General features: G+C 46.5%; 1 protein-coding gene across 1 annotated transcript in view; it reads right to left on the reverse strand.

Moving 5' to 3' along the window:
- Window positions 1-26766, reverse strand: part of eys (eyes shut homolog) — a 337977-nt gene that overhangs the window by 201806 nt on the left and 109405 nt on the right. The window contains exons 18-20 of the mRNA XM_064318175.1: window positions 25745-25866; window positions 13173-13294; window positions 11080-11339 (exon numbers count right to left, since the gene is read on the reverse strand). Of these exons, the coding sequence (XP_064174245.1) occupies window positions 11080-11339; window positions 13173-13294; window positions 25745-25866 (504 nt within the window). The remainder of the gene's footprint in view (window positions 1-11079; window positions 11340-13172; window positions 13295-25744; window positions 25867-26766) is intronic.

The following is a 26766-nucleotide window of genomic DNA, read 5'->3' on the forward strand; positions in this document are numbered from 1 at the left end:
GTCTTTATGAGCTATAGCACAGCGCTGTAACAGGGTCTTTATGAGCTATAGCACAGCGCTGTAACAGGGTCTTTATGAGCTATAGCACAGTGCTGTAACAGGGTCTTTATGAGCTACATCTCTGTATTTGAGATTAGCCATAGCTTCCAGGCTCTAGTTGCTCACAACATGCACACAGCTCTGTCTGTGCTACTCCCAAAAATATTGCAGGCCTCTATCCCGGGACAGTGCAAGAGCTGACGTGCTCACATCACGCTGTTCTGATGCAGATGGGCTTTGGACCGAGGCCGTAGCGGTCAAGCATCTCGTCCTTGGGCTGTGCTTCACGCGGGAATCAAACTCGCAGCCTCCTGAACGCAAGCAGAGCTTAAGAATGACGCGCAGGCAGAGGCTCTGGGAGTCACCGCGCCGCTCAGGAAAAGCACTCTGAAGAGATGCGACTCATTTTTGCTGTTGACAGCAGAACATCGCGCTTTCTAAGATCTATAATGCGCCCCGCTCTGGGTATTGATGGTTCTATCAAAGGGTTCCCCGCGGTGTCCTGCGCGCGGAGTTTGTCATTACAGGTTTTGGGGGCCTCGTTAGCAGTTGGCAAAGTATCGGCATAATTGGACTCTCGCTGTCAGAACCCTCGCGTTCTTAATCAATATTTCACGAGTTTAAAATCCATAACCAGGACCGGCTCCTGAAATGGCGCTTGAAAAATGCATGCGGTATGAAACATGAATGCGACTGCGAAGTTCAAGGTTTTGGGAGCAGCCGAACATATCAAATTTCCATTCGAAAATGATGTATTTTGAATGAAATGTAACAGCGCAGAACAAAAAAAATGGAAGTAAATCGTTCGCTCACGCCACAATGGCAAGCCAAAATAGCTGCATGTCTTTGTTATGGGGAAAAGAGTGCGCGTTAAACGAAAGCAGCGAACGATTTTCAAAGCAACGCATTCATCGGATTGCCTGCCTCGTTTTCTGCTCCCAATGCTTGTGACAGGCCTGCAATCGAACGGACTTGAAGCTTTTCATTCTTTACAGCATGTTCTCCACTGTGCAATGACTGCTCCACACACCCCAGCATGTACACATATGGGGCCACGGTTCCTAATGACACAGACACAGGGCCACAGCATCCTAAAGGTGCTGAACCCGCAGTGCTCAATATCACCTGACCATGGGGGCCACTCCTGCACACACGCACTGTGTGCCAGTCTGTCAGATGCCATGCACCGTCTGAATAAACATGCTTTACATTCACTTTTGACAACACTGTAGCCTTGTGCAGTCGATTAGCCATTAATAACAGCAGCAACAGCCATCTCCGTCTAAAGCGCTCTGCATCGGCTGTCCTCATATTACATTACATTACATTATAGGCATTTAGCAGACGCTCTTATCCAGAGTAACTTACGCAACTTTTACATAGTATTTATACTGCATCCATTTATACAGCTGGATATGTACTAAAACAATGCAGGTTAAGTACCTTTCTCGAGGGTACACTGGCAGAGTCCTACTCAGGAATCGAACCTGCGACCTTTAGGTTACAAGACCAGTTCCTTGCCCATTATACTACACTGCCGATTTCAGCAATGCCACTGTAGCGTAACGGTTAGGGAATTGGGATTGAAACTCTGAGGTTGCAGGTTCGATCTCGGGTGCCTCAGTAACCATTGCGCAAGGTACTTAACCTGAATCGCTTCGGCAAGAATCCAGCGGTATAAATGGATTTAATTTAAGGAATGCGCTGTGTCCAGAAATGTGTAAGTTGCTCTGGAACGAGCCTCTGCTAAATGGCCAAAAAGTAAATGTAACGTAATAATGTAATTGGAGTTTAATGGGCTTAACGCCTCATTGCAGAGCAAGCCTGTGATTGGTGGGCTTCTGTTCTGAATGTCTTTACCATTGTACAACATACTACCCCCTATATTCAGGAGCACAGCACCAGCTCTACTGTAGGCACTGACGCTTTGGTGTGGGGAGGACTCATTAGCCAAAGCCTGGCTTTCAGGACCTTGGACAGCGGCAGCCTTACCTACAGAACAGACCGAGCAGCCAAAACCGGGCTGCGTTTCTGAAGCTCACTCCCTGCTCTTGTTGAGAGACGTCGCTTACTTGTACCAGTGCGGCTGGCTCTAGGTGTTTCCGCCACCCTTTTCAATGAAATTCAGTGGTGACAGTACAGTCAAAATACACAGTCAATCATTTTTCCCAAAAGAAATTGTAGTCTGTGTTTTTTTTTCTGTCTCCCCATGTGCTGATTTGTTGAGCACAGCCTATCCAGGTCAAGTGCTCCATGATTCTGTTGTGGGCATGTATATGCATAAAGGCACCGTAAGAAAAAGTGAGAATTCAGGCCTGTCTTCATAAGGCATTATTGTAGTACATGGCTGAGCCCCATGGTTCAGGGCAGAAGCACCAGCGCCACCTCTGGCTGGTAGCCTCATAGGGTGACATAACTGACCCCGGTTTAGGGAGAGTTCAGATGGCCCCGAGGGTTCAGATGGCATCTCTCTAGCGACCCCTACTGTTCGGTCAGATCTATGCCTGCTGCAGCCGCACACGGAAGGACTTCAGAACCCTCCATACGTTATCTGTGCAAGCTTGGCATTTTTTGTGTGATCAAATGTATATTTTGTTTCACAAATAAAAGGAAACATGCAAACAGAGCAGATTACATAAATCCCCCCCCCCCCAACCCCCCCCCCCCCCTGCTCCAGTGGAGAGTGCATGCTCGGACACTCACTCCCACAGCAGCTGAGGGGATTTCAGGATTACAGCCACACTATGCGATGGCCAGCATACGCGCATTGCCAATTGGGGACAAAATGGAAGGAAAAACAAAGCATTCAAAAGGCTTTTTGACTACAAAATCGCAATTATTTACACATTTACCAAACGCGGGAGCCAAGCATATGCTACATACTGAATGTCTCAATTATATATTATTTATTTAATTACCCGCTAACCCATACATGTGTCCTATAGTACATTCTGTGGACTGTGTTGGGGGTACAGTGATTTATTAGAGTACAATACTTGCATGAAGAATGCCATTCAGAAAAGACACATGCTTGCATTATTGTATATATTTCAGTACTGTATATTACTGAACTACACAAAGAGTTTGAGTCAGAAGACCCCATCCCAAGAGCTCTTCTGGGAGAGACACTGCCCTTACCAGGAAGATGAGCCCATTCTCTCTAACAGGCCTGAGGTTATGGTGAACAAAGAGCCCAGTTCAAACAAATTTAAACGAAAAGCTTTTTTGCGATAGCTTCCATATTTTGGGGACGGAGTTGTGTGTCAGGGGGTCAAATCGACCCTTCGTCACTTGTGTCACCAAAATGCACCGGCACAAATTAAAGAGCAATACGGCTGGCCCGGTAAATCAGTACTGTTGATGGCAAGAAGTGCTGTTGATTTTACGAACCGTTAATCTTGATCTGTACGGGTGGAAATGGAAGTTGGAGGAAGGGGGGCTGGCGGGCTGGGTGGGTGGTATGGGGTGACCGTTGGGGGGGGGGGGGGGTGGGGGCGGGGCTCAGGGAAAAGGAGGCGCCTGAAGCTGTACAGTAAATCTCCGGGTTCCCTCTTTGCTGCTGACAGAGCCCACAAATTCTAATTTAATTAGAGCCGGAAAGAGCCGTTTGGGGCAATGGGGGGGGAGGGAGGCTTTGCGAGCCGCCTACACGCCGGGGTGGAGAATGGGGGGGGGGGGGGGCGCAGCGCTGGAGTTGTATAATCTCCCTCCGCGACTTCGAAGACGAGATGAAGCCCGAAGACGAAGACACCCACGCCCACGCGAGATGGCTTCTGTCCAGTAATGCACTGACAGCCTCATGATAACACTCTCTCCAACGCACCAATCCAACATACTTTCTGTTATGCGTGGCTGCCAATTTCAAGAAGTACTAAAATGATACGGAAGTAAAAGTCCCACAAATGTATTAAAAGGTATTAATAACACCATCTATTCTATCCCCTAGTCTCAATAAGTTGCTGTGTGCACACGTGCTGTGATAGCTTAATTGATATGGATTTGAAATCTTTAAAATATTGGCAACAGCCTCAAAGGCTGGATGGGTGTGGATTTCTTGTGTTACCCGAATTAAGTTCACTAACCAAATTTAATATTTGTACAGCAGAATATTATTCATGTGCGTTTAGTAGCTGATACAACACACTGCATGTACACAGGTCTTCCTGGATTGTTTGAGTGACAGCCTCCTCTGCTGGTAATCCTCAGTTCGTAAGGTCACAGATAAACGCACTGCTTCCTCGCTCAGATAACAAGCATGGCATACAAGCCTGCAAGTTGGATGACCTTTTACCAATGGGACTGTGAGAATTCAGACAAACCTACAGAAACAACTCAATACACTGATGATTCCAAAGTATTCACAAATATCATGTTAGTCCAGTACTAAGGAGAATTCTCAGAAAAAATAAATTAATTGCCCTGGAACTTCACATGTACCCTCAGCAGGCTGTGTGTACGCTAATAGCCTATCAGCATGTTGTTTGTACGTTAACAGCCCATCAGCAGGCTGTGTGTATGCTAACGACCTATCAGCAGGCTGTGCGTACACTAGCAGCCTATCAGCATGTTGTTTGTATGCTAACAGCCTATCAGCAGGCTGTGTGTATGCTAACAGCCTGCTGACAGGCCTATCAGCACGCTGTGTGTATTACAGACAATTAGCAACATTCTACATAGCATTTACATTGCATCCATTTATACAGCTGGATATACTGAAGCAATGCAGGTTGAGTACCTTGCTCAAGGGTACAATGGCAGTGTCCTACCCATGTCCTAACTGTTACAGGTTACAAAACCAGTTTCTTACCCATTATCCTACACTGCCGCCCCTAACGGCCTATCAGCACACTGTGTGTACGCTATCGGCCTATCAGCACGCTGTGTGTACACTTGGCCTAGCAGCACGCTGTGTGTACGCTATCGCCCCATCAGCATGCTGTGTGTACACTAACGGCCTATCAGCACGCTGTGTGTACGCTATCGGCCTATCAGCATGCTGTGTGTACGATTTCGGCCTACCAGCACGCTGTGTGTACGATTTCGGCCTATCAGCACGCTGTGTGCACGCTATCGGCCTATCAGCATGCTGTGTGTACGCTATCGGCCTACCAGCACGCTGTTTGTACGTCAAAGGCCTATCAGCATGCTTTGTGTAAACCAACGGCCTATCAGCACGCTGTGTGTACGCTAACAGCCTATCAGCATGCTGTGTGTACGCTTGGCCTATCAGCACGCTGTGTGTACGCTATCGGCCTATCAGCATGCTTTGTGTACACCAACGGCCTATCAGCACGCTGTGTGTACGTCAAAGGCCTATCAGCATGCTTTGTGAACACCAACGGCCTATCAGCACACTGTGTGTACGCTATCGGCCTATCAGCATGCTGTGTGTACACTTGGCCTACCAGCACGCTGTGTGTACGCTAACAGCCTATCAGCACGCTGTGTGCACGCTATCGGCCTATCAGCATGCTTTGTGTACACCAACGGCCTATCAGCACGCTGTGTGTACACTTGGCCTACCAGCACGCTGTGTGTATGCTAACAGCCTATCAGCACGCTGTGTGTATTCTGGTTATAAAAATATGAGACTCTGACAGAACGGTGCAGAGTTGGGTAAGGGTGGCGAGAGGTGAGCAGAAGGCTGCCACGTCTGGCGTCTGATTTATGCGATGCCAGGACAAAGCTTTTTGGAAGGGTGGCCTTGTTCAGTGACAGCGCGACACCGAGAGTCCTCAGCCTGCAGACTGAAGCGCTCTGCAGCCGCTGACTGAGCGCAGCGCACTCGTGAGCTAGCGTGACGGAGCCGGCGCGGAGAGATGCCGATTCTCTGGAGAGGAGCTCCTGCATTCTGAGAAGCAGTCTCAGAGGGAGAGAGCGGCCGACCAGGTAAAGTGGCCCCTAATGCCGAGCTGTCTGTCCGAGCGCGCGTTGACGGGGTTGCTGCCACATTAAGTGTGGAGATTGTACAAAAGGGGTAAGGGGTGCGGTCATTTCTGTGGGAAAGTACAGTCTGCCATATACACCATGCAGACAGCTACTTGACATAGGTTGGGAATGGGAACCCCCTGCACCACTCCCACCCTTCCCACACTGTCTTTAACATATAGAAACCATGCTGGACGCTCCCTTTAATGATGGAGTCCATGCTGAACGCTCTCTGTAATGATGGGATCTGTGCTAGACGCTCCCTGTAATGATGGGATCTGTGCTGGACACTCTCTGTAATGATGGGATCTGTGCTGGACGCTCTCTGTAATGATGGGATCTGTGCTAGACGCTCTCTGTAATGATGGGATCCATGCTGGACACTCCCTGTAATGATGGGATCTGTGCTGGACGCTCTCTGTAATGATGGGATCTGTGCTGGACGCTCCCTGTAATAATGGGATCTGTGCTAGACGCTCCCTGTAATGATGGGATCCATGCTGGACGCTCTCTGTAATGAATTTACCCTGAGCTCCATGGTATCTGATGCTCTCCATAACGCACGGGAGGCGTGTGATGCCCTGCTCTCTGTAACGCACGGGAGGCGTGTGATGCCCTGCTCTCTGTAATGCACGGGAGGCGTGTGATGCCCTGCTCTCTGTAATGCACGGGAGGCGTGTGACGCCCTGCTCTCTGTAATGCACGGGAGGCGTGTGACGCCCTGCTCTCTGTAATGCACGGGAGGCGTGTGATGCCCTGCTCTCTGTAATGCACGGGAGGCGTGTGATGCCCTGCTCTCTGTAAGCACGGGAGGCGTGTGATGCCCTGCTCTCTGTAATGCACGGGAGGCGTGTGATGCCCTGCTCTCTGTAATGCACGGGAGGCTGTGATGCCCTGCTCTCTGTAATGCACGGGAGGCGTGTGACGCCCTGCTCTCTGTAATGCACGGGAGGCGTGTGATGCCCTGCTCTCTGTAATGCACGGGAGGCATGTGATGCCCTGCTCTCTGTAATGCACGGGAGGCGTGTGATGCCCTGCTCTCTGTAATGCACGGGAGGCGTGTGATGCCCTGCTCTCTGTAATGCACGGGAGGCGTGTGAAGCCCTGCTCTCTGTAATGCACGGGAGGCGTGTGACGCCCTGTTCTCTGTAATGCACGGGAGGCGTGTGATGCCCTGCTCTCTGTAATGAATGCAACAGCAGAGCGTATACTCCTGACCTCTCGAAAACTCCACCCGCAACTCATTTTATCACCTGTTTTCTAATCCGGCCACTGAACGCCCTGGTACATCTCGAACACGAACACCACACACTCTCTTATACCACACACGATCACACACACACCCTCCCTAAGCACGACACAGACCACACAATAATCAGAGCTGTGCTTTGCGACCCCTCACACCCGATTCGCATCAGCATTACGGCGGTCGGTGAATCCAACGCGTTGCGCAACACTCAGAACCGAAAGGGCGGGACTTCATCAGCATCGGCGCAAAGCAGCGGCGGCGCAACCACGGCAACCCGCGCCGAATCGGGGCGCGCCGAGCAGCCGTTCCCCGAACGCGATTTACCGCGCTCTCGATCCCTCCCAGGGACCGTCAGCTCTTATGTAATCTGTTAGACTTTCTGCTACACGGATGCAGATTCAATAATGGGTGCCCCGAAACCAATTATCCAAAATAATATCCAATGTAAAATAGAACAAGAGTGATGAAGTGAAATCATTTAATTCGTCTGTACTCTCGTGTGTATGTCACCGAAATAAGATTTGAAATAAATGACACAGAAAGGTTTCGTGCGCTATTAAAAGAATGATATTTCCAGCAACCGAGGCCACACATAAATTATAAAGAGCGAAGGAAGGCCTTTCTATAACACTTTGGCCGGGGACTACGGATGAAAATGAGCCTTTTGGCTAAATCTGGCGTATTTACATTTGTTGTTGATTAATATGCACTGTCCCTTCTTAAATAAACGAAATAAATAAAAAATAAATAAATAAAGAGCGGTTGTTTGGCAAAATGTCTTCCCACTGCACATTTTCTCTGAAAAAGGTTACCTTTCCTGTATGTAGGAAGTTAACCTGCCCTCCTCTGATTCACACCCATCGCGTTAAACAGGCGCTATACAGGCTAGCATTACCGAACACGCAAAGCTGACTCTGACTGCAGGCTGTCAGGTCACTCGCGCAAACAACCTTGAAAATTCAGCTTGCTCAGCTGCTTGATCATATCAACTCGTCACAGTCACAGTGCCGAATTAAAACGCGATTAATTAAATAAAAACAGCGTGCGCGCACAGCTTTTTCACCCTTTCTTCCCATTCACCAGAAAACACCAGAAGTCGCTTGGAATTTGAGGGGCTCAAACATAAGAGTTATATGCTGACTCAAGCTGAACCCAAGAAGCTTGTGTCCAAACTATACTCTAGCCCATGCAAAACATTACATTTCAATTCAGATAGAAGCCCAGATAATGATCCGAACATCAAGCTTTATAGTGGCTATTGTTTTTATTTTTATTTTTTAATCTTTTTTAAGTGATATGTGGGCTACTATCATGATTCAAGATTGGCCAATTTTGAGGCTTATTTGAACACGTTTTTGATTGGATTTCTGATTGAATCTGTTTCCAACAACATTCTGCTGAAGGCAAAGAAGCATGCTCTTTTGTTCTGTGATGGACCATAGAGATTAAGTGAACCAGTTTATCAATGCACTGGTATTTGTAACTAGTGTCAGCTGCCCACTTATTTTTATTTTTTTAACTTCAGCCAAGTTACTGATAATACAGTTGTGCATGTCATTTCAACCATTTCCCACTGCTGTACAGTATATGAGATCTATTGGTTACTTTAACAAATTAATGTTTTTTGAAACACTCTTTTTCTGTTTACCATGATTTTCAACTAACTTTGTGACTTTAGACAATATTTTTTTTAACATTATTCAGAACCGCTATAGCTTTGTGATGCACTGCATGAGCCTGCCATAAAAAATGTAAGAAATAAAAGAACAAATATATTTCCTTTCTTCTTACTCGGCCCCCTCTCAGCTTGTTTTCCTTTCAAAAGTCGTTAGAACTGACCCATTGCAAAGCTGTTCTGTAAAAATGTACCAGGAAGGAATATGTGGCTGCACAGCGGTAAGCCAGGAATATTTTTTATCGCTATTTACTGCTCAGTTTGTAGCGTTAAAATGCCACGCATTTGACGCAATAATGTTACGTGCCGCTATCAAGCCAGATACATATTAAGTAAATCTGGAAATTAATCTTAAGGTTAGCCTGACATCATGAAATTTGTTAGCAAGGTTAGATGATATGATGACGATTATGATGATGTTAATAAGCATAAGATTTAACATAAACTGTTAAATTGGGGGGGGGGGGGTTAAAAATAGTTCATATGCACATTTGTAATTAGCTTGTTTTAGTTTATGAATGCTCCGTTTTCTGAGTTCCTAACTGATCACTGTCCTTTAAAGTAGTGCGGTGGAGGTGGGGCTCAGTTCATCCTTAACATAGCCTCAGTAGGCCTATATCTAGCCACTTTACAAAATCTACTTATCTAAAATAAAATGTATCATTTTATTTCTTAAAATACAGTAAATACATCAAAGCACTTTTCTGAAAATATAATAAAAGACGTTGATATAAATGCCAGTTTAAACCTTTAAAGGGTCAACAAGTGCAACTTGAGTGAAATGAAGTTGGAAAAAACTTAAGTGGTATAAATTTTCCAGTCACTTCTGGTTTAGACCACATCTAGTTCTGGTTTCTACCTGAATACAGACGCAGACATAGATAATTATAGGTGGTTGAACATATACAGATTGTGACTTTGTTGCGCGTACATGAACAAAGAAATAGTCAATATGAGTAGCCAAAATAGAACACGTTGTTTCGCAAGTCAAATAAAATACATCTGAACAGAAACTGTGAATAATGCAATAAAAGGGTAGATAAATTACTCAGTTTTGTTCTTTGGACTCACGATTACAAAAAAAAGTTCACAAAATGAAGCTTGGATAACAGGCTAAAGTACGATTTATTAATCACTTCGAAAAATTTAAAAAAAGGTTGTCTTTATGCTAGCTCCCGGGCGTTCTCAGTCTCCGCTTCATTTAACTGCGGTCTCAAAGACTCAAATTAAATAGGCCACGCTAGTCAAAATAACACTCAACTAAACGCAGGGTGTACTCCTGCCATCCAAGGCCATGTACAAAGCTTATTTTATTCATTTTTACTGCACAAAAATATTTCAGATAATAGCAGAGTTGCATCATTACCCAATTTAAACCAGGCGTCGCAAGCAATAACACGGATTATAGCTTAACTAAATAAAATGCAGGGAGCGGTTAGGCTACAAACATCAACCCATTAGTGTCATTTAATGACCCAAAGTTATTTATTAAAAAATGAACACATTTTTTAAAACATTAACTCCATGGGACTGAACCAAAAATTCTAACTCTACATAAGATAACATTGAAAGCACTGAACTCTCTACCAGACATACATATGAAACACAGTTAATAAACTATACAAATTATACAACAATTCTAAAAAATATATATATATATCCAGATTAATAAATGTAAAAGTATAGTCAGGAAAACAACTGCAAAAAAATTTGAAATGCCAAAAATATAATAAAATAATATGTGTAGCTCTAGGCATTTATCTAGTGCTGTGAGAAGCCCACTCCTCCCCTCTTACATATTCCAATACAGAAAGAGGAAAAACTGGGGCTTAGGGTAATTCGGTATGGGTATGAATAAGGCTGAGACCGGCTATTACTGGCCAGTAATAACAGTGCTGAAGAATGGGCCCATTTGGAAGCCCTTCTACACAAAGAGGCCGTGTTCCGTGTTATAAACAGACGAGTGCCTCGCTGTCCACTCACAGGGCTCGTATCGAATGGTAGAAATGGGGCCTGTCGAAATCACAGCGCTGAGCAGTAACCGCAATAGTAATATTAGCATACTAATGCTAATGACTAATATGAATCAGGCGTGCTGTAACAGCACTGGTAGGCTATAATAGCTATGCTAATGGTGGAGATGATGAAGTGTTCAGCGTGCCGGGGGTCGTTCGGTTCGCGCGCTCACCTGGCAGGCAGGCGCAGGAGACGGACCCGTCCGCGCGCGCGCCGCAGGTGGAGCCGTGCAGGCAGGGGTCATGGGGGGCGGCACAGGGGTCGCGGGCCAGGTGGCACAGGCGTCCCGTGAAGAGCGGGGGGCAGGAGCAGGAGAACCGGCCCGGGGAGGCGGACTCCGCGCACCGGCCCCCGTTCAGGCACGGGTTCGAGTCGCACTCGTTCGCGTCCTCCGAGCAGTCCGGCCCCTCCCAGCCCGCGGAGCACGCGCACCTGTGGGGTGGGGGTGGGGGGGGGGGGGGGGTCAAAGATTAGCATATAAGTGTACAACCCCCCCCATTAAACCTGAATTTATTTACCCCAACATAGCGCCTCAGCAGGCAGACGTGGACACATAGCTAGACAGTGACCGTTATGATGGTAAACTTGGGCTCTTTTTTTTTAGCACTTTTCACTACTGGTTACATATCAAGCTTAAAATGAGAGAAAATTGTAGGTCAGGATTTCAGCCAACCAAGCTGGTTAAATAAAGTCCCAAACAAGGCACGCACGTACACTCACACACACACACACACACACACACACTCACACACGCGCGCCCCCACGTGTGCGTGCACGTTGAACATCACGCAGGAGAACAGCAGAAATCGTCTAGTTAAAGACGGATTTAGCATCGGGGGAAGACGCTAAAAATAAAAGCCGGCGTGTCTAGACGATGTGAAAGCGAGGCGAGTAACCCGGGGGGCGCTCTGAGCGCCTGTGCTGCCGCCGCGGGGCGCCCTGAGCGTGCGGGACGCGACGTTAAGATGGGACGGCTCTCTCTGACGGTCAGGCGGATTAACAGGCTAATTGTGCTGGCGCTTCGGTGAGTATTAAATGCTAGGCGGCGAGATCTGGGACATGAGGTCGAGGCACTGATGTGGGATTACCAGGGAAGGGGGGGGTGGGTAGAGAGAGAGAGAAAGAGGGAGGGAGGGAGAGAAGGAGGGAGGGGGAAGAGAGAGAGAGAGACAGAGAGAGAGACAGAGAGAGAGAGAGAGAGTGTGTGTACAGGTGTGACTTGTGTGTGATGAGAGAATGCAAGCGTGCGTGTGTGTGTGTGTGCGTGTAGGTGTGTGTGTGTGTGTGTGTGTTAGGTAGATGTATTCCACATGGGGGCAGTGAGCGCACAGGGCTGCCACAGATAAGAGCACCAATCCACCATCCCCCACTCTTCACCAAAGCACTCCCTCCCTCTCTCTTCCCTCTCTCTCACCCACTCACTCGCTCTCTCTCTCCCTCTCTCTCAATCTCTCTCCCTCTCTCACACTCATTCACTCTCCCTCCCTCCCTCCCTCTCCCTCCCTCCCTCTATCTCTCTCTTCCTCTCTCTCTCTTTCACACACACACAAACTCATTCACTGTCTCTCCTTCCCTCCCTCTCTCCCTCACTCTCTCTCTCTCCTCCTCTCTCTCAGTGTTTTACTGAATTTCCTTCTTGGTCAGGCTGAATTGGCCACACGGCTCATACGAAGGAATAAACTCCAGAGTTGTGGGCCCGTATATCCGGTTATAATGTTTAGGGGACTTGCCTCTGCACACATTAGGACTGTATTTTTTAGTTTTGTGAATGACAGAATGTTCAGTATGGTGTGTAAATGGGGTTGTTTGTGTGATCAGGGGCAGGGAACTGGTCACTTCTCTGTGATTGGACTAGCCTGGTTGGTTTTGGGGATTACCGGGTGGTTGTGTGTAGACGTGGGGCAGGTATATGTTGGCTTAGAGGGGGTGGTGTCGGGATTGGGGAGTTCATTATGTACTTATTTATTTGTATGTGTCATAGGTTGTTTACGTGTCTGCAGGGGATATGGTTTATTGAAGGATGCCAGTAGTCATAGTCTCACTCTCTCTCTCTATCTCTCTCTCACACACTCATTCACTCTCTCTCGCTCCCTCTCTCCCGCCCTCTCCTCAGTGAGTCTGATCTTCAGAACCCCTGCCAGGGGAAGGCTGGCAATCGATCCGTTTGTTTTAACCGCCGGCGAGAGAGAGGGATGCTGGCGGACGGACGAAGACCGGACAGAGCGGGCGGGAGCCTCGGAGGGTGTCCCCCCCCCCCCAGCGTACCTGTAGCCGTTCAGCAGGTCGGAGCAGACGCCGCCATTTCGGCAGGGTCCCGAGGCACACTCGTCTGTCTCCTGGTCGCAGAGTTCGCCCTCCCAGCCGGGCTGGCAGAGGCACTGGTACCCCTGCTCCAGAAACACACCCCCCCCCCCCACCCCAGGAGAGGAGAAAACAGATTACATGCACATGCACAGAAGCGCAAACCCGGTCACGCAATCCAACTCATGCACACGCGTGCAAAATGCACGCAACGCACACGTGCATGCGTGCGCCCACGCCCACACCTCACACACAGTGCACATACACGGCTATGCACGCCCATCTCACACGCAATCTTGCACACTCTTGCACAACTGCTTGCAAGCATTCATGCACGCACGTTTCTCACAGACACATTCATACACACTCATGCAAGCATCCGAGCACACACTTTCACCCACGCAAATGCAGCTGCGCGTATGAATGTACACACAAGGCACATAGCTCGAGTAGACGATGTCTGCACGAGGTTGCGTCAACCGCCTGGGCGTGTCGAAGTGTCCTTGAGCAAGACACCAACCCAACTGCCTGCGAATGAAGCATCAATTAAGCGCTTTGGATAAAAGCGCTATATAAATGCAGTCCATTTACCATTTACCATTTACATGCAAAGACATAAACGCAAAATGATGCATGGCATCGGTGCACGGTCTGCCTCAGGGATGTTCCCACATCGGATGTTCTAACAGCATTCCCATGGCCTCGATCCGCCGCCATGACATCAGCATCGCACTTCAACATCGTCGTCTGCTGATTCTGCGCTCGTACGTCTTCGCCAACGAGATCAGCGCTTTGTTTTAAACCAGTTTTCACACAAGAAAACCTGAGGCCCCCTTCACTTGAGCAGCAGTGGTAAAAGTTTGGGCTTGAGCTCGTCATGAGCCAGAGTCCAAACGGCTTGGCTGAACCTGGTTAAACAGGTGAAACCCATGAGATCAGATATCACGACCACTCCCCAGCACACGCAGCTCATCATTTAAAAACAGAGGTTGATTGGCAGACAGATGCAGGTGTCGCGTTTGTACTGAAATGCCATGTGTGCCATTCATGTGTAATACCGTGAACTACAAAGCTAACGCTCTGGCAGACATCATTTTCCCATCCTCTCGGCAGAAAGATAAACAAATACAGAGAATAATATGGAAATGCTGTCAGTCCTGGGTTCCGCTCAGGAAATCGATATGTTCGCGCAAATAATCTTTTCCGCGGACCTCTGTCAGCTCAGAACGCAGGAGGCGAATAAATGACAATTTACACCAGCGAGAGGACGGTGAGAGACTATCATTTGCATTTTAGGCATCAGTCAAATCTACGAGGGATTCGGCTGACTCTAGCTTCTCTCTCTCTCTCTCTCTCTCTCCCTCTCTCTCTCTCTCTCTCTCTCTCCCTCTCTCTCTGTATTAGTTTAAGTTTGCGGATTGAGTGTCCTCCAGTTTGTCATTAAGTTCTTCATTATGATAATTAATCATGGCGGAAGAGATTAACGGTTTGTTGTGCATTAGTTTCAAAGGCCCGGTTGCGATTTAACTGTACCTCCGCATACCAAATTAAGGGCGGTGGGGCGGTGTGTGGGGGGGGGTGCAGGATAACGGGGTACTCTGGTGAGTTTCACCGAAAACCCTGTGTCTACAGGCGGTGGGGCTGTCGTTCAAGAGCGCGCTGATCTGGCACTCGCGCTCCTGTGGGGAAAGATGTTCAACTTTGCCTAATATAATTTGTACACTGCAGGCCGTATTCACGGGGGGGGGGGGGGTGCAGGAACAAAAAAAAAAAGACGTCTTATGATAAATTAGAGGCCTCCGGGAGATTCAGCTCTAACACCCCCGGCTAGAGAAAATATAATCTCATTTTGGCTGTTAAATCACCTTCAGGGAGTCCAACTCTCCCCTATAAGCTTTAGCACAGCGGTAGATCTTGAAGAGAGAAATTTCTTTTCTTTTTTTAAAATTAGGTAGGATGTACACAAAAGGTGCAGCAGGGGGATTTGAATGCATCCATTTAATTTGGGAGGGGGAGGGCGGATTCTGATCGTCCTTCAGGCTTCCCCCAGCCCCCGGCCCCCAGCCCACCGCGAACACCGTCGTTCTGCTGAGAACAAGGGGCCGCACTGTCGCGCGCTGGGGCTGAGGCATGCGCAGTCGCTCGGCTCCGTTCTGCACGCCTGTCACTGCCTCTCTGGAGTCGCTGCGCGGCTGGGGCTCGGCCGCGGGCTTTTCTGTGATTTAACGCAGCGTGTTGCCACGTCAACCACCCCCTCCCCCCTCCTCGCCCTCCACCTCCCCCCCCCACCCCCCGCCCCATGTCCACTCAAGCCCTGTGTGAACGGTGAGAAAGTCTGACCTCAAAAAGATCTTGAAAAATTCTACCGTAAAAAAAAAAAAAAAAAAAAAAAACACGGCGCAAGATAGAATTATTGATGGAGGGGGAATGTCATTTTCTCCCTCTCTCCCTCTCTCTCGCTCTCTCTCGCTATCAATACTTCATAGAGATGGAGCAGTGTTCTGCGGCTGTGTGTTGGAAACTTACAGCCCCTGGGAGTAACAGGTGCGATGAGAGACCGTCTCCAGGGTTCACTACGGGGCTCGACAAAGCGGACGGGAAGGTTTCGCTGTGAGAGTGTAACCACTTCCAACAAAGAGGGGTTGAGGTGGCCCGGCTGGACACTAAATCTGCCTCATTCAGTGGCACGCAAGAGAGGCTCAAAATGGAAGATCTTACACCTCGCAACAAAACAACAGCGGAAGGGGATACGTGTTCTTTTTTCTTTTCTTTTGCGGGAAAAAAGCAATTTTATCAATACGGTTTAGTTTAAGGTCACAAAGAAAACATTTCAGAAAGCATAGCAAGTTCTTTTCCCCTCTTTTTTATTTTCTTTTTATTTTTTTTCCTTTTTGCACAAAAAAAAAACTAAGTCAACACATTCTGAAAGCATTTTGATTTGCGGTTTTCTCCAGTTCAGACAGAAGCTTTCAACTTCAAAATGAATTCTCACGAGAAATAGAAAGTATGTGTGTGCGTGCGTGAGTGTGTATGTGTGTGTGTGTGTGTGTGTGTGCGCGTGCTTGTGTGCCGGCGCATGCGCGCGCTGGTGTGTGTGTGTATGTGTATGTGTGTGTGCATGTGTGTGTGTGTGTGCGTGCAAGCGCATATGTATGTGCGCGTATGTGTGTGTGCGTGCGTGAGTGCGTATGTGTGTGCGTGAGTGTGGGAGTGTGTGTGCGCCAGTGCGTAGGTGTGTGTGTACGTGAGTGCGAATGTGTGTGTGTGTGTGTGTGAGTGTGTGCACGCGAGTGCATATGTGTGCGTGAGCATGTGTGTGTGTGCGCGAGTGCATAGGTGTGTGTATACGTGAGTGCGTATGTGTGTGCGTGAGTGTGTGTGTGTGTGTGTGTATGTGAGTGTGGATGTGTGTGTATGTGCGTGAGTGTGTGTGTGTGTGCATGAGTGCATATGTGTATGTGTGTGTGAGTGTGGATGTGTGTGTATGTGCGTGTGTGTGTGCATGAGTGCATGTGTGTGTGTGTGTGTGTGAGTGCGTGTGAGTGTGAGTGAGTGTGTGTGTGCGTGAGTGCGTGTGTGTGTGCATGAGTGCATATGTGTGTGTGTGCGTGTGTGAGTGCGCGTGTGTGTGTGTGTGTGAGTGTAAGTGCGTGTGTGAGTGTGAGTGCATATGTGTGTGAGTGTGTGTGTGTGTGTGTGCGTGAGTGCATGTGTGTGTGTGTGTGTGTGTGAGTGCGTGTGCGTGTGTGAGTGTGAGTGTGTGTGTGAGTGCGTGTGTGTGTGTGTGTGTGAGTGTGAGTGCGTATGTGTGTGTGCGTGAGTGCGTGTGTGAGCCGCAGTAAAGAGTTAAAATGCTAATGCGTGGCGTTACTCTCACATGTAATATGGCAGCAGAGCAGTGTGAATCCCCGGGGGCTTTGTGCGCAGGTGTATCATTAAGCCCTTTCTTATCCATTACAGCGCCGGGGACGACAAAACACAAAGTGAGCGCGCCCGGTGATCTGCATCGGGGGGGGGGGGGGGGCTGATCAAACAGGCAATACATTAACAACAGCTCTGTTTGCCACCGTGTTTGTTCTCTTCCTGCTACGGTGGGGGGGCGGGGGGGTGGGGGGGGGAAAGGGAGATTTGTGGGCGCGCTCGGGAGAGCAGCCTGACAGAGGGAGATCTGTGGAAGGAAGGAAGACCGTTTGATTTACACGCCGGAGCGATGCGAGCAGACAGCCGCGTGGCTCTGCGTGGGCGCCGCGCGGCTCCAGCTGTGACGGGGGGGAGCGAGGAGACCAGCGCCTCTGTCACCCCCCCACCCCCTCCACCCCCTCCCGAAAAAAAGCCAGCTTGTTCAAAGCAGTCAGTCACGCTGGAAGCATGAAGCTGCATCCATGCACTGGGTTTCATGAATGAAACCTCTTCAGTGCTTGGTCTGCTCTGGTTAGTAATATTACCACCTCATCTAAACATCACTACCTTCACCATTTACACCCGTGAACATACACCATTTCAGAATAAGAGAAATGTCCTTTTAAAGGCGCATGACCCTGATTTACAGTATCCTCCGTAATGTTTGGGACAGATATATATATACAGTGGGGTCCAAAAGTCTGAGACCACATTGAGAATCTATAATATTTTCATGTAAACCTGGAAATAATCAGAAAGTTTGAGGATTCAGAAACATTTAAAAACACAAGAAGTTATTACATGTAAAATGAAGAAGAAATATTTAAGATTATGCATTTCTAGGTCAGCAATCAAATTTAAGCAAATTTATACTTATACTATTATACTACTATTTATACAAATACATTGTACAAAAGGTCAGATTTCCTTGAGTTGTATCCCTTCCATTGAAGCATGCGTTCAGATGACAGGTGGATTTGATCTACTCATCAGAGACTCGTTCAAGTAACTGAACTTGCAGCCAGTGTTCACCTGTTATAAATATGGCTGTGCCTCAAGTTTCCAGCAAATCATTGCTTACTAAGTAGCATTGTGATAGTGGGAAACATGGAAGTGTCAGAAGTCAAATTGTTATTCTAAGCAAAGAGGGGCTTTCTCAGCGTCAAATCATGGCTAGACTAAAGGTTTCGAAGAGGGCAGTGCATGGAACTCTAAAACGCTTTGCAGAAACTGGATCAGTTGTATCCAAAAAACGATCAGGAAGACCAAAAATGACCACACCATCAGAAGATCAATACATCAAGCTTAGTTCCCTGAGAGATAGAAAAGCAACTTCATCACAGATACAAAATTTGCTAAATAAAGAACGCAAGACTCCAATCAGCAAAAGTACTGTCAAAAGAAGGCTGTCTTGTAGTGGTCTCAGAGGACGAGTAGCAGTTTCTAAACCACTTCTCAGGAGGGGAAACAGGGCCAAATGCTTGGGGTGGGCTAAGAAATACCAGCATTTCACAGTGGATGACTGGAAAAAAGTCCTATTTACTGAGGAATCCAAGTTTGAGATTTATGGCAGTAACAGAAGGGTGTATGTAAGGAGACGAACAGGAGAGAGAATGATACCGCAGTGTATCAAACTCACAGTGAAACATGGTGGTGGGAATATTCAAGTCTGGGGGTGTTTTGCCTACTCAGGAGTTGGACACCTGCACCGAATTGACTACACCCTGACCAAGGATAAGTACCGCTCCATTCTATACCCTCTGGTTTGCATCTTTGTGGAGAAGGATTCATACTGCAGCAGGATAATGACCCCAAACACACCTCAAAGCTTTGCAAGAACTACTTGAAGACCAAAGAAGTCCAAGGAGTCCTGACTGTCATGGACTTTCTTCCACAGACACCTGACCAACCCCATTGAACATTTATGGGGGCACTTGAAGACTGAGAAAGCCACGCATTCTGTGACATCACAAGAAGCTCTTTGGAACATTGTCAAATCATGCTGGGATAAACATGGGTCATCAGGTTATGCACAAACGTGTGGAGTCCATGCTAGCTCGAGTGCATGCTGTCATTAAAGCAAAAGGGGGACATGCCAAATACGAAGATATTCTGAAGTTCATGTACATTTTTCAAAAATTCAACTTTTCACTCAAATTGTTAAGCTGATATTATCATTTGTAATGAAAGAATTAGTATTACGTTCAAAACAAATGCAAAATAGAAATATCTTGACTAGTGGACTTTTGGACCCCACTGTATATATATATATGTATTGTTTTTTTCCCCTGTTGACATTTTGGTTTACCAGGCAGAAATGACAGCAGTTTTTATGCATAGAACCACCTCCCCCCCACCCCCCCCACAACACTTTCAGGGCACCGTAGCATCTGTTTAAAAACTGTTGTAATTTCTACATGGTGAACATACCCATTTATAAAAGCCAAGGATCTGCACTTTTAACCACACGTGAATTGCCTGAATAATGGCTACATTATCAGTAACACCTATCTACTACTAGGTAGGAGTCCCCTTTGCCTCCAGAACAGCCAGAAAGTCTTTGCAGCATGGACTCCACAAGGTTTTGGAAACATTGCTTAGGGAATATTCCTACAGAAAACACATAAATTTGAATGTATCTGATATATATATATATATATATATATATATATATATATATATATATATATATATATAATGTTGATTTACATGCCAGAATGTGACCAAATTTATGTCTGGGTTAATTTCACGTTAAGCCCACAAGACAGCAAACCAATACAACGAGAGATGTAACTAATGTACATACATTTCATTTGAATATAAACATGCAAAGCTGAAAAAAACATTAACATGAACATTCAAAATGGCTTTTAAGATCTACATAGAGAACATGATTATAATCAGGGGATGGCAAAAAGATTAAAATCCCCAGGAATTTTATGTCAAACTGAAAAAAAATAGACACAAAAAAGTTGTCATGCAGTTTAATCGTTTTGCTGTGCATGCATACTTGCCCACCACATGTCAACCCGTTTATAATAATTTTGCTTCAATAAAATTAAGGCATACAATTTTGAGAAATCTGACTAAAAAGAATTTAGACTCTGACAGATAATTTACAATAAAGTGCTATTAAAAACTGAAAAGTACTTTCTTGGCCCTTTTGGAGAGGGTACTAGATCAGCATAGTTTCAACGTTTTTCTGCCAAAATGCTAGAACTCCCAGAATGCTAGCGGGGAAGAAGAAAGAAGTAAAACTAACTGAGCTTGTTCAGCATTGTAAGCCAGCGTCAGGCCTGCAGGTTATTTGCCAGAGACACCAGACGGTTCACTTGCAAAGACGCCAGTACCCAGGGGCCTAGGATTGAGTTTGACATCGGGGGGGAGGGGGGGGCACATTTGCTCCCCAGGACCTACCCCTGCCCACCCCCACAATAAATATTATAGTTAGTGGAAAAGTTCATTGGTTCCAGAGCCAGCTATGGGTATTAAAGATCCATAAAAGATACATGCTACTAGCCTTATCCAATCTGGCTTTGTAGTTCCTTTAGGCACCCAAAAACAAGTCAATTACTGCATGTTCAATTTATGTTTTATTGAACAATACATATAACTTTATAATAAATACATAATACAATTTGATCAATGCAAGCAACTTATTTTAATACGTTAATAGTAATAGCGTAGTATTCATGTTACCTTCCACTAATACGACTGCAAACTTCCTCGTAAAATCTTGCGTTGTACGATTTTAATGGGGTGATTTTTTAAAGATCGATTATGTACCTATCCAACAATCTGACTGCAACCTACTGAGCTTACTGGTTAGTAGGTACCTACTGCACGATTTGAAAGAGGATATTTGTTTTAAAGATTGGGCTCCATTAAAAGGAATCATACTTGCTGTATCGGGTGGACTTGACTGCGCTCCTGCAGCATGCCTTCAAAATAAAAGTCCATGGCAAACCTTTTTTTCCCCCGTTCAATTATTGTAGGGTGGGGGGGCAAGTTTAGCTGTTTCGAATATTGGGGGCAATATTGGAAAGACCCACCCAGGGATCCTACACCCCTGCCACCCCTGCCAGTATCTCTTTTCATTCACTATATTCCCAACAATCACACCTGGGAACCAGGCGTTAAAAGAAAGTGTCGTGTCCATCGAAAGAGCATAGCAAGGACCCCTATGACCAGGCGTTAAAGAGCCAGATTTACTTTCACTTCAACGCAACCCAAGTAGAAAGGAAGACATTTGCAATAAAGACACACAGATTTTTTTCATTTTCGTGGAACCAGCTTGACATGGTGTGTGCTTTATGACACCACACGTTATCCTGCTGAAAGTATCCATTTAAGAAAGGGTGGACTGTGGCCATAAAGGGATGCACATGGCCAGCAACAACGGCCAGGTACGCCGTGCCGTTTAAATGATGCCGGATGGTTATTAAGAGGTGCCAACAGTAAAGTGTGTCAAGAAATCATTCCCCGTATCCTTACGCCACCAGCTGCTGCCTGCACCGTTGATACAAGGCTGAACGGATCCATGGATTCATGCTGTTTACACCAAATTCTGACCCTACCATCCGCACGCTGCAGCAGAAATCGAGATTAGTCAGACCAGGCAATGTTTTTCCAGTCTTCGGCTGTCCAGTTTTGGTGATCACGGGCCCACTGTAGCCTCATCTTCCTGTTCTTATCTGAAAGGAGGGGAACCCGGCGTGGTCTTCTGCTGCTGTAGCCCATCCTCTTTAAGGTTCAGAGATACCCTTCTGCACTCCTTATGGAGTAAACAGCTGCTATTTGTGCATGTGTGGCCTTTCTATTAGCTTGAACAAGTCTGCCCATTATCTGCTTTACTTTCATTAACAAGTTTTTTCAGCCTCAGAACTGCTTCGCACCGGATGTTTATTTTTATAAACCGCACAATCCTCTGTGAACTCTAGAAACTGCAGTACGTAAATATCCCGGTAGGTCGGCTGTTCCTGGGATGCTGGAACCACCACTTCTGGCCCCAACAATCACACGACAACCAAAGTCCCTATGATCAAGCATCCTTCCCCATTCTAATGCTGAATTAAACAATGACCCAACCTCCTCACTCTGACTGCATGCTTTATGTACTGAGATGCAGCCATCTAATTCCCTGTTTGTAGGAGCAGGTTATTTGTGCAAACAAGCAGGTGTACCCGTATATTTATGCCACAGAAGAACACTTTATCCGTGCTGTGTCCTGACGTGGAAGTTTTCAGGAAGTGGGAATAATGTTGTGTGTGATGCCTCGCTTGGTACTTTACTCATGTTCTCTCTCTGTAAAGATAGAGTGGCCTCCTGGCACAGTACATGCTGATTCACTACCCAGCAGCCCAAATGCAGCTGCTCTCCTCCGAAATGTGAACATTTTAGATATTGCCTCAGGGTCAGGATAATCAAGGAGCACCAGACTGATAAAAAAAGGGGATTCATAAAATATCACAGAAATAAAAAATTAGGCTATTTTCCGTATTCCTTGGATGTCATTTCTCTCCTCGAGTGACATTTTCCCATTGCTCCCTTTTAAAAATTGGCAGTCCTTCTAGGTTTTCCGTTCTCGTTTTAAAAATCAAAAAAAAAAACCTTCGACACGCCCAGGGTGGGGGGTTCGAACCGACAACCCTCCGACTGCCAGACCACCGCTCTTACCTCCTGAGCTACGTCGCCCCTATATGAAAATCATATCCGGTACAGTAGCAATTTGTAATCCCTTAAACAAATCTATAAAAATGTGCCAATACCGAAAGCGTGTAAGTACGACGTGAGAGAAACGAGGTTATTAAATAAACGCTTTTATTTGCTCGTAATTTGTTTTCAGGTTTTCGTCGATAAAATTGCCAAAGTGTGATTGGCTTAATGTCAGCGGTGCTGTACAGTGCAGTGTCGGGACTGTAGATACGCCAGAACACCACTTCCTCAGGGAGCCCAGCAGCCAATTAGATGTACCGATAGCACGTATTTGTTGAATTATAGATGTGCACGATTAAAGCTAATAACCAGCACTGCTTTGTCAACACGGTTTACAGACTGATCGCATATTATCTTTTGAACCTTTAAATGCAAAAAAAAAAAAAATCTTATGCAACTTAAAGTACCACCGATGAAAAAAAAATGCTGAGAAATAACTCCACCTTAAGGTACTTCTGCTGTGAAGGGAGATGAGGAGCTGGCGGTAATTTGGAGCTTTGGAAAGAACTTCAGTCGTGATAACAACCAAGAGGGGATGAGATAAAAACATTTTCAATGGGGAGGACGGAAAATGTTTGCACTTTGCAAGGAATTGAGACAGCAAGAAAGGGTATCATAAAAGATTCACATCACAACTAATATCAATCAAATGTTGATGCAAGAGGTACCAATTAATCAATTACTGTTTCAGAAATGCAAAGGGAAACCAAAATTAAAAATGACTTTTTTTCATTTTTTTGGGCCTATATAGGAAGTTTTACTCTTTGATCCAAGATTCCAAAAAAAATCTGCAGTTTATTATGATGCCTTAAACACTCAATATCAAAGAGACCGGCGACATATTTTAATATTTCAAAACTAAAATACAATTGATTTTTTCTTTCCCTTTGGAAACATCGAGCCATCTAACAGGTTATTGCAACAGAAAATGTGTCACTGAACCGGAATTACTCTTAATCGACTTGCGCAATACCTGTGTTCTCACCTCCACCCCCCCACCCCCCCACCCCCCCCACCACCCCGTACAATGGCTAAAGCTGTGACTAGACAAAAGTTGAGTGCTTGTAGCAACCTAAAAACCAAACAAAATGCCCGCCCCGTTTCAAAGTGCTTAGTTTTTATTCATGTGACAATGTCCGCTAAAAAGCGGAGGAAAGCATCTGCCAAGCCTCTCAAAGGCGACATTATTCAGCATAAATAAAGGACCCGCCCCCCTCCCCTCCCCTCCCCTCCCCTCTGCTCCCTGAGGGGGAACGCGGGTATTCATCCCCACGCCCTCTTTATAATTTGGCGGTAATCGCTCAGCCCCGAGAGTGGCGGTGAATGAAGTGCGTGTAAACAGGGTGGAGGAAGGGGGGGGCGGGGGGGATGAGAGAATACACACGGCGTCGCCTTTTTAATGGAGCAGGGCTTCTGACCCCAACGCTATCGCTACGCTTTCGAATCGAGTCCCCACTGCTCCACCGGTACAGAGGAACGGTACCGAACCTGAGCTGCCCCCGTTAAACATTCGGTTGTAAAAAAAAACGGGTAGCACGTAAAAGTTTCGAGCTACGTAAGTCGCCCTGGATACGCGCCGGCCGTATAAACAGCAACGAGAGGCGACGAGGAGCGGTCAACAGAGGCGGGGAAACGGCGACCGTAGCTGGGAATGAGACGGGGAATAACCACGCCGGCGGCCTGACTTACGGTCCGACAGCGCCGGAAGCTGTCGTTTAAAGGCGTTACGTTCCCCAGGCGCGGCTGTAAGCCGTGCTAACGGGAAGAAGGCGTCGTGTCGATTTGGCGACGTGCGCTCGCTGACGTAAAGGACCCTTCCTGTTTTCGAGCTCTTTCTCGTGATGACGAGCAAGGATGGAGTGTTTGAGTTCATCACCCATTGCCATGCATACAACTCTGTTTACGCATACAAATGACTCATACACATACAACACAGGTTCAATGATGTGTCAATGATACAATCCTTACCTTTTACTAAATAAATAACTAAGTAAATAACATAAAGGAATCGAAAACAGGATGCAGCACCTCCAGTAGAACTAAAGGCAGCAATGCCGTATAAAATGATTTAGAGGTTAGTTCTCTTTGATGGTGTCTGATGTGTTTCACTGACACCAAGGCTAGGACTCAACCAACCTTTGTTCTTAAATTGTAAAGAGTAAGTGTCAGCTTTCACAGTAAACACAGCCTACACCACAAGTAACTCAAAAAACTGCATTTCTCAGGAAAAAAGGAAAACCTTATTTTTTATTTATTTATTTATTTACAGTCACATTTAAGGACAAATGTTTATTTAACCCTGGACGCACGGTTTGACAGTCTTCAGATCTGAAGGGCTTTTGAGGGTGCTAACCGAGAAGATGACTACCTGGTCCCTTGTTACTTGTTACTCTTAAAGATCTGGAGATTTTATAGACACATTTCCTGTTTGTTTTGGACTGGGGTTTTGTGCTCCCTGTAGCGTTGTAAATATATGGTCGTCACTGAATTTTGTGAATGGGAACGCTGTAGTGGAACTCGTAGCTGCCCAATCAAGACGTGCATACAGCTGGCCCAATAAGCCAATCAAAGTTACCCTTCACCGGGCTACCCAACTGATATAAAGCGTTTCAAGAACACTGAGGAAGATTCCGGTAAGAATCCTATTCGGTTGTGTGATAATGTTATGCTATAATGCTCATTGTGGCTTAAAAATAATAGTCAGCCTGGAAACAAGATGCACTGGAGCTTGTAACTAATTTTTCCATCATTGTTCTGAGAACCAAGCACTTGTGCCTCGGCAAGTATGGGCCAACTGTGTAACAGTCTCCTTATAAATCCCCTCTTTTTCATTGCAATCAAACAGGTGCAGATTCAGGCTCATTTTAACCTGTTTTTGGTTAGCGAGAGAAGCTAACGGTTACGCTAGCGGGCAGCCTCACCAGATGCAGATCCCTGCAGGTGGCGTTGTTCTGGCACGCGTTGCCGACGCAGTCGTCGACACCTCTCTCGCATCTCACTCCAGCGTAGCCGGGATCGCAGAGACAGTAAAATCCACCTACGACTGAGAAGAAAAAAAAAGGAACGCTCCGCTCATGGGGTCCAATCAAGAGAAAGAACACTCCCACACCCAGCACGGTCAGTCTATATTCTACACATCGTCCATTTTGTTCATTTTTTTATTATTATTGATGGGCGTGCCATTGATGGGTTTCCATGTGCTCTACGATTAAAGAAGGCTGGACTTCGGGAGTACTATAGGAATCCAGTACAGAGCCTCTCCTTTAAATACTGCTTCACAGTGGCTTAGAAGTTGTTTACAGCCAGGAGCCCGGACTCGCTCACACACACCGATTCCCCGGCCACTCCAGAGCTGGCTCTGTCTTTACCGTAGGGACCGGCAATAAAATTCGAACAGCGCGCACATGTACCGGATTTGATAACCTTGTCAGTGCCGTGTAGCAATTTTATTAGCTTTTTATTTGGCGCCATAAATTGCTTTTAATATTGACGGTGCGGTTAAGAGCAGAAGGCGTGCCGCGTTAAGGCCGTGCGGCGTGACGCTAGGGGGAACGGGCCGCGTGAGTCCAAGGCTGCGCGTTCAGGTGGCTGATGGGAAAAGGTTGCACCCTTGAGCAAAGTACTTAACCTGCACTGCTTCGGTAAATACCCCCCTTTATAAATGGACTGTACATGAAAAGAGTGGAAGAATGTACATGGAAAGATTGACCGTGGTCATTTAAGGCGCAGTAAGCCTATTTACACTTAAATTCCAATTACTTCTGTAATACTAGCATTACATTTAAGTGTTAATAATTTAAAAACCCAATTTCAACTCAATAGCCAGCTTGGGGAGGCATTTGTAAAAGGTGACTGGCTAGAGTAACAACAGTTGTTTTTAATGTTCCGTAGTTCTGTTTAGAGAAATCCAGTTGCTACAACCGATAAGCCAAAAGTGCTTCCT

This window comes from Anguilla rostrata, chromosome 18 (assembly GCF_018555375.3).
Source record: "Anguilla rostrata isolate EN2019 chromosome 18, ASM1855537v3, whole genome shotgun sequence".
NCBI lineage: Eukaryota > Metazoa > Chordata > Actinopteri > Anguilliformes > Anguillidae > Anguilla > Anguilla rostrata.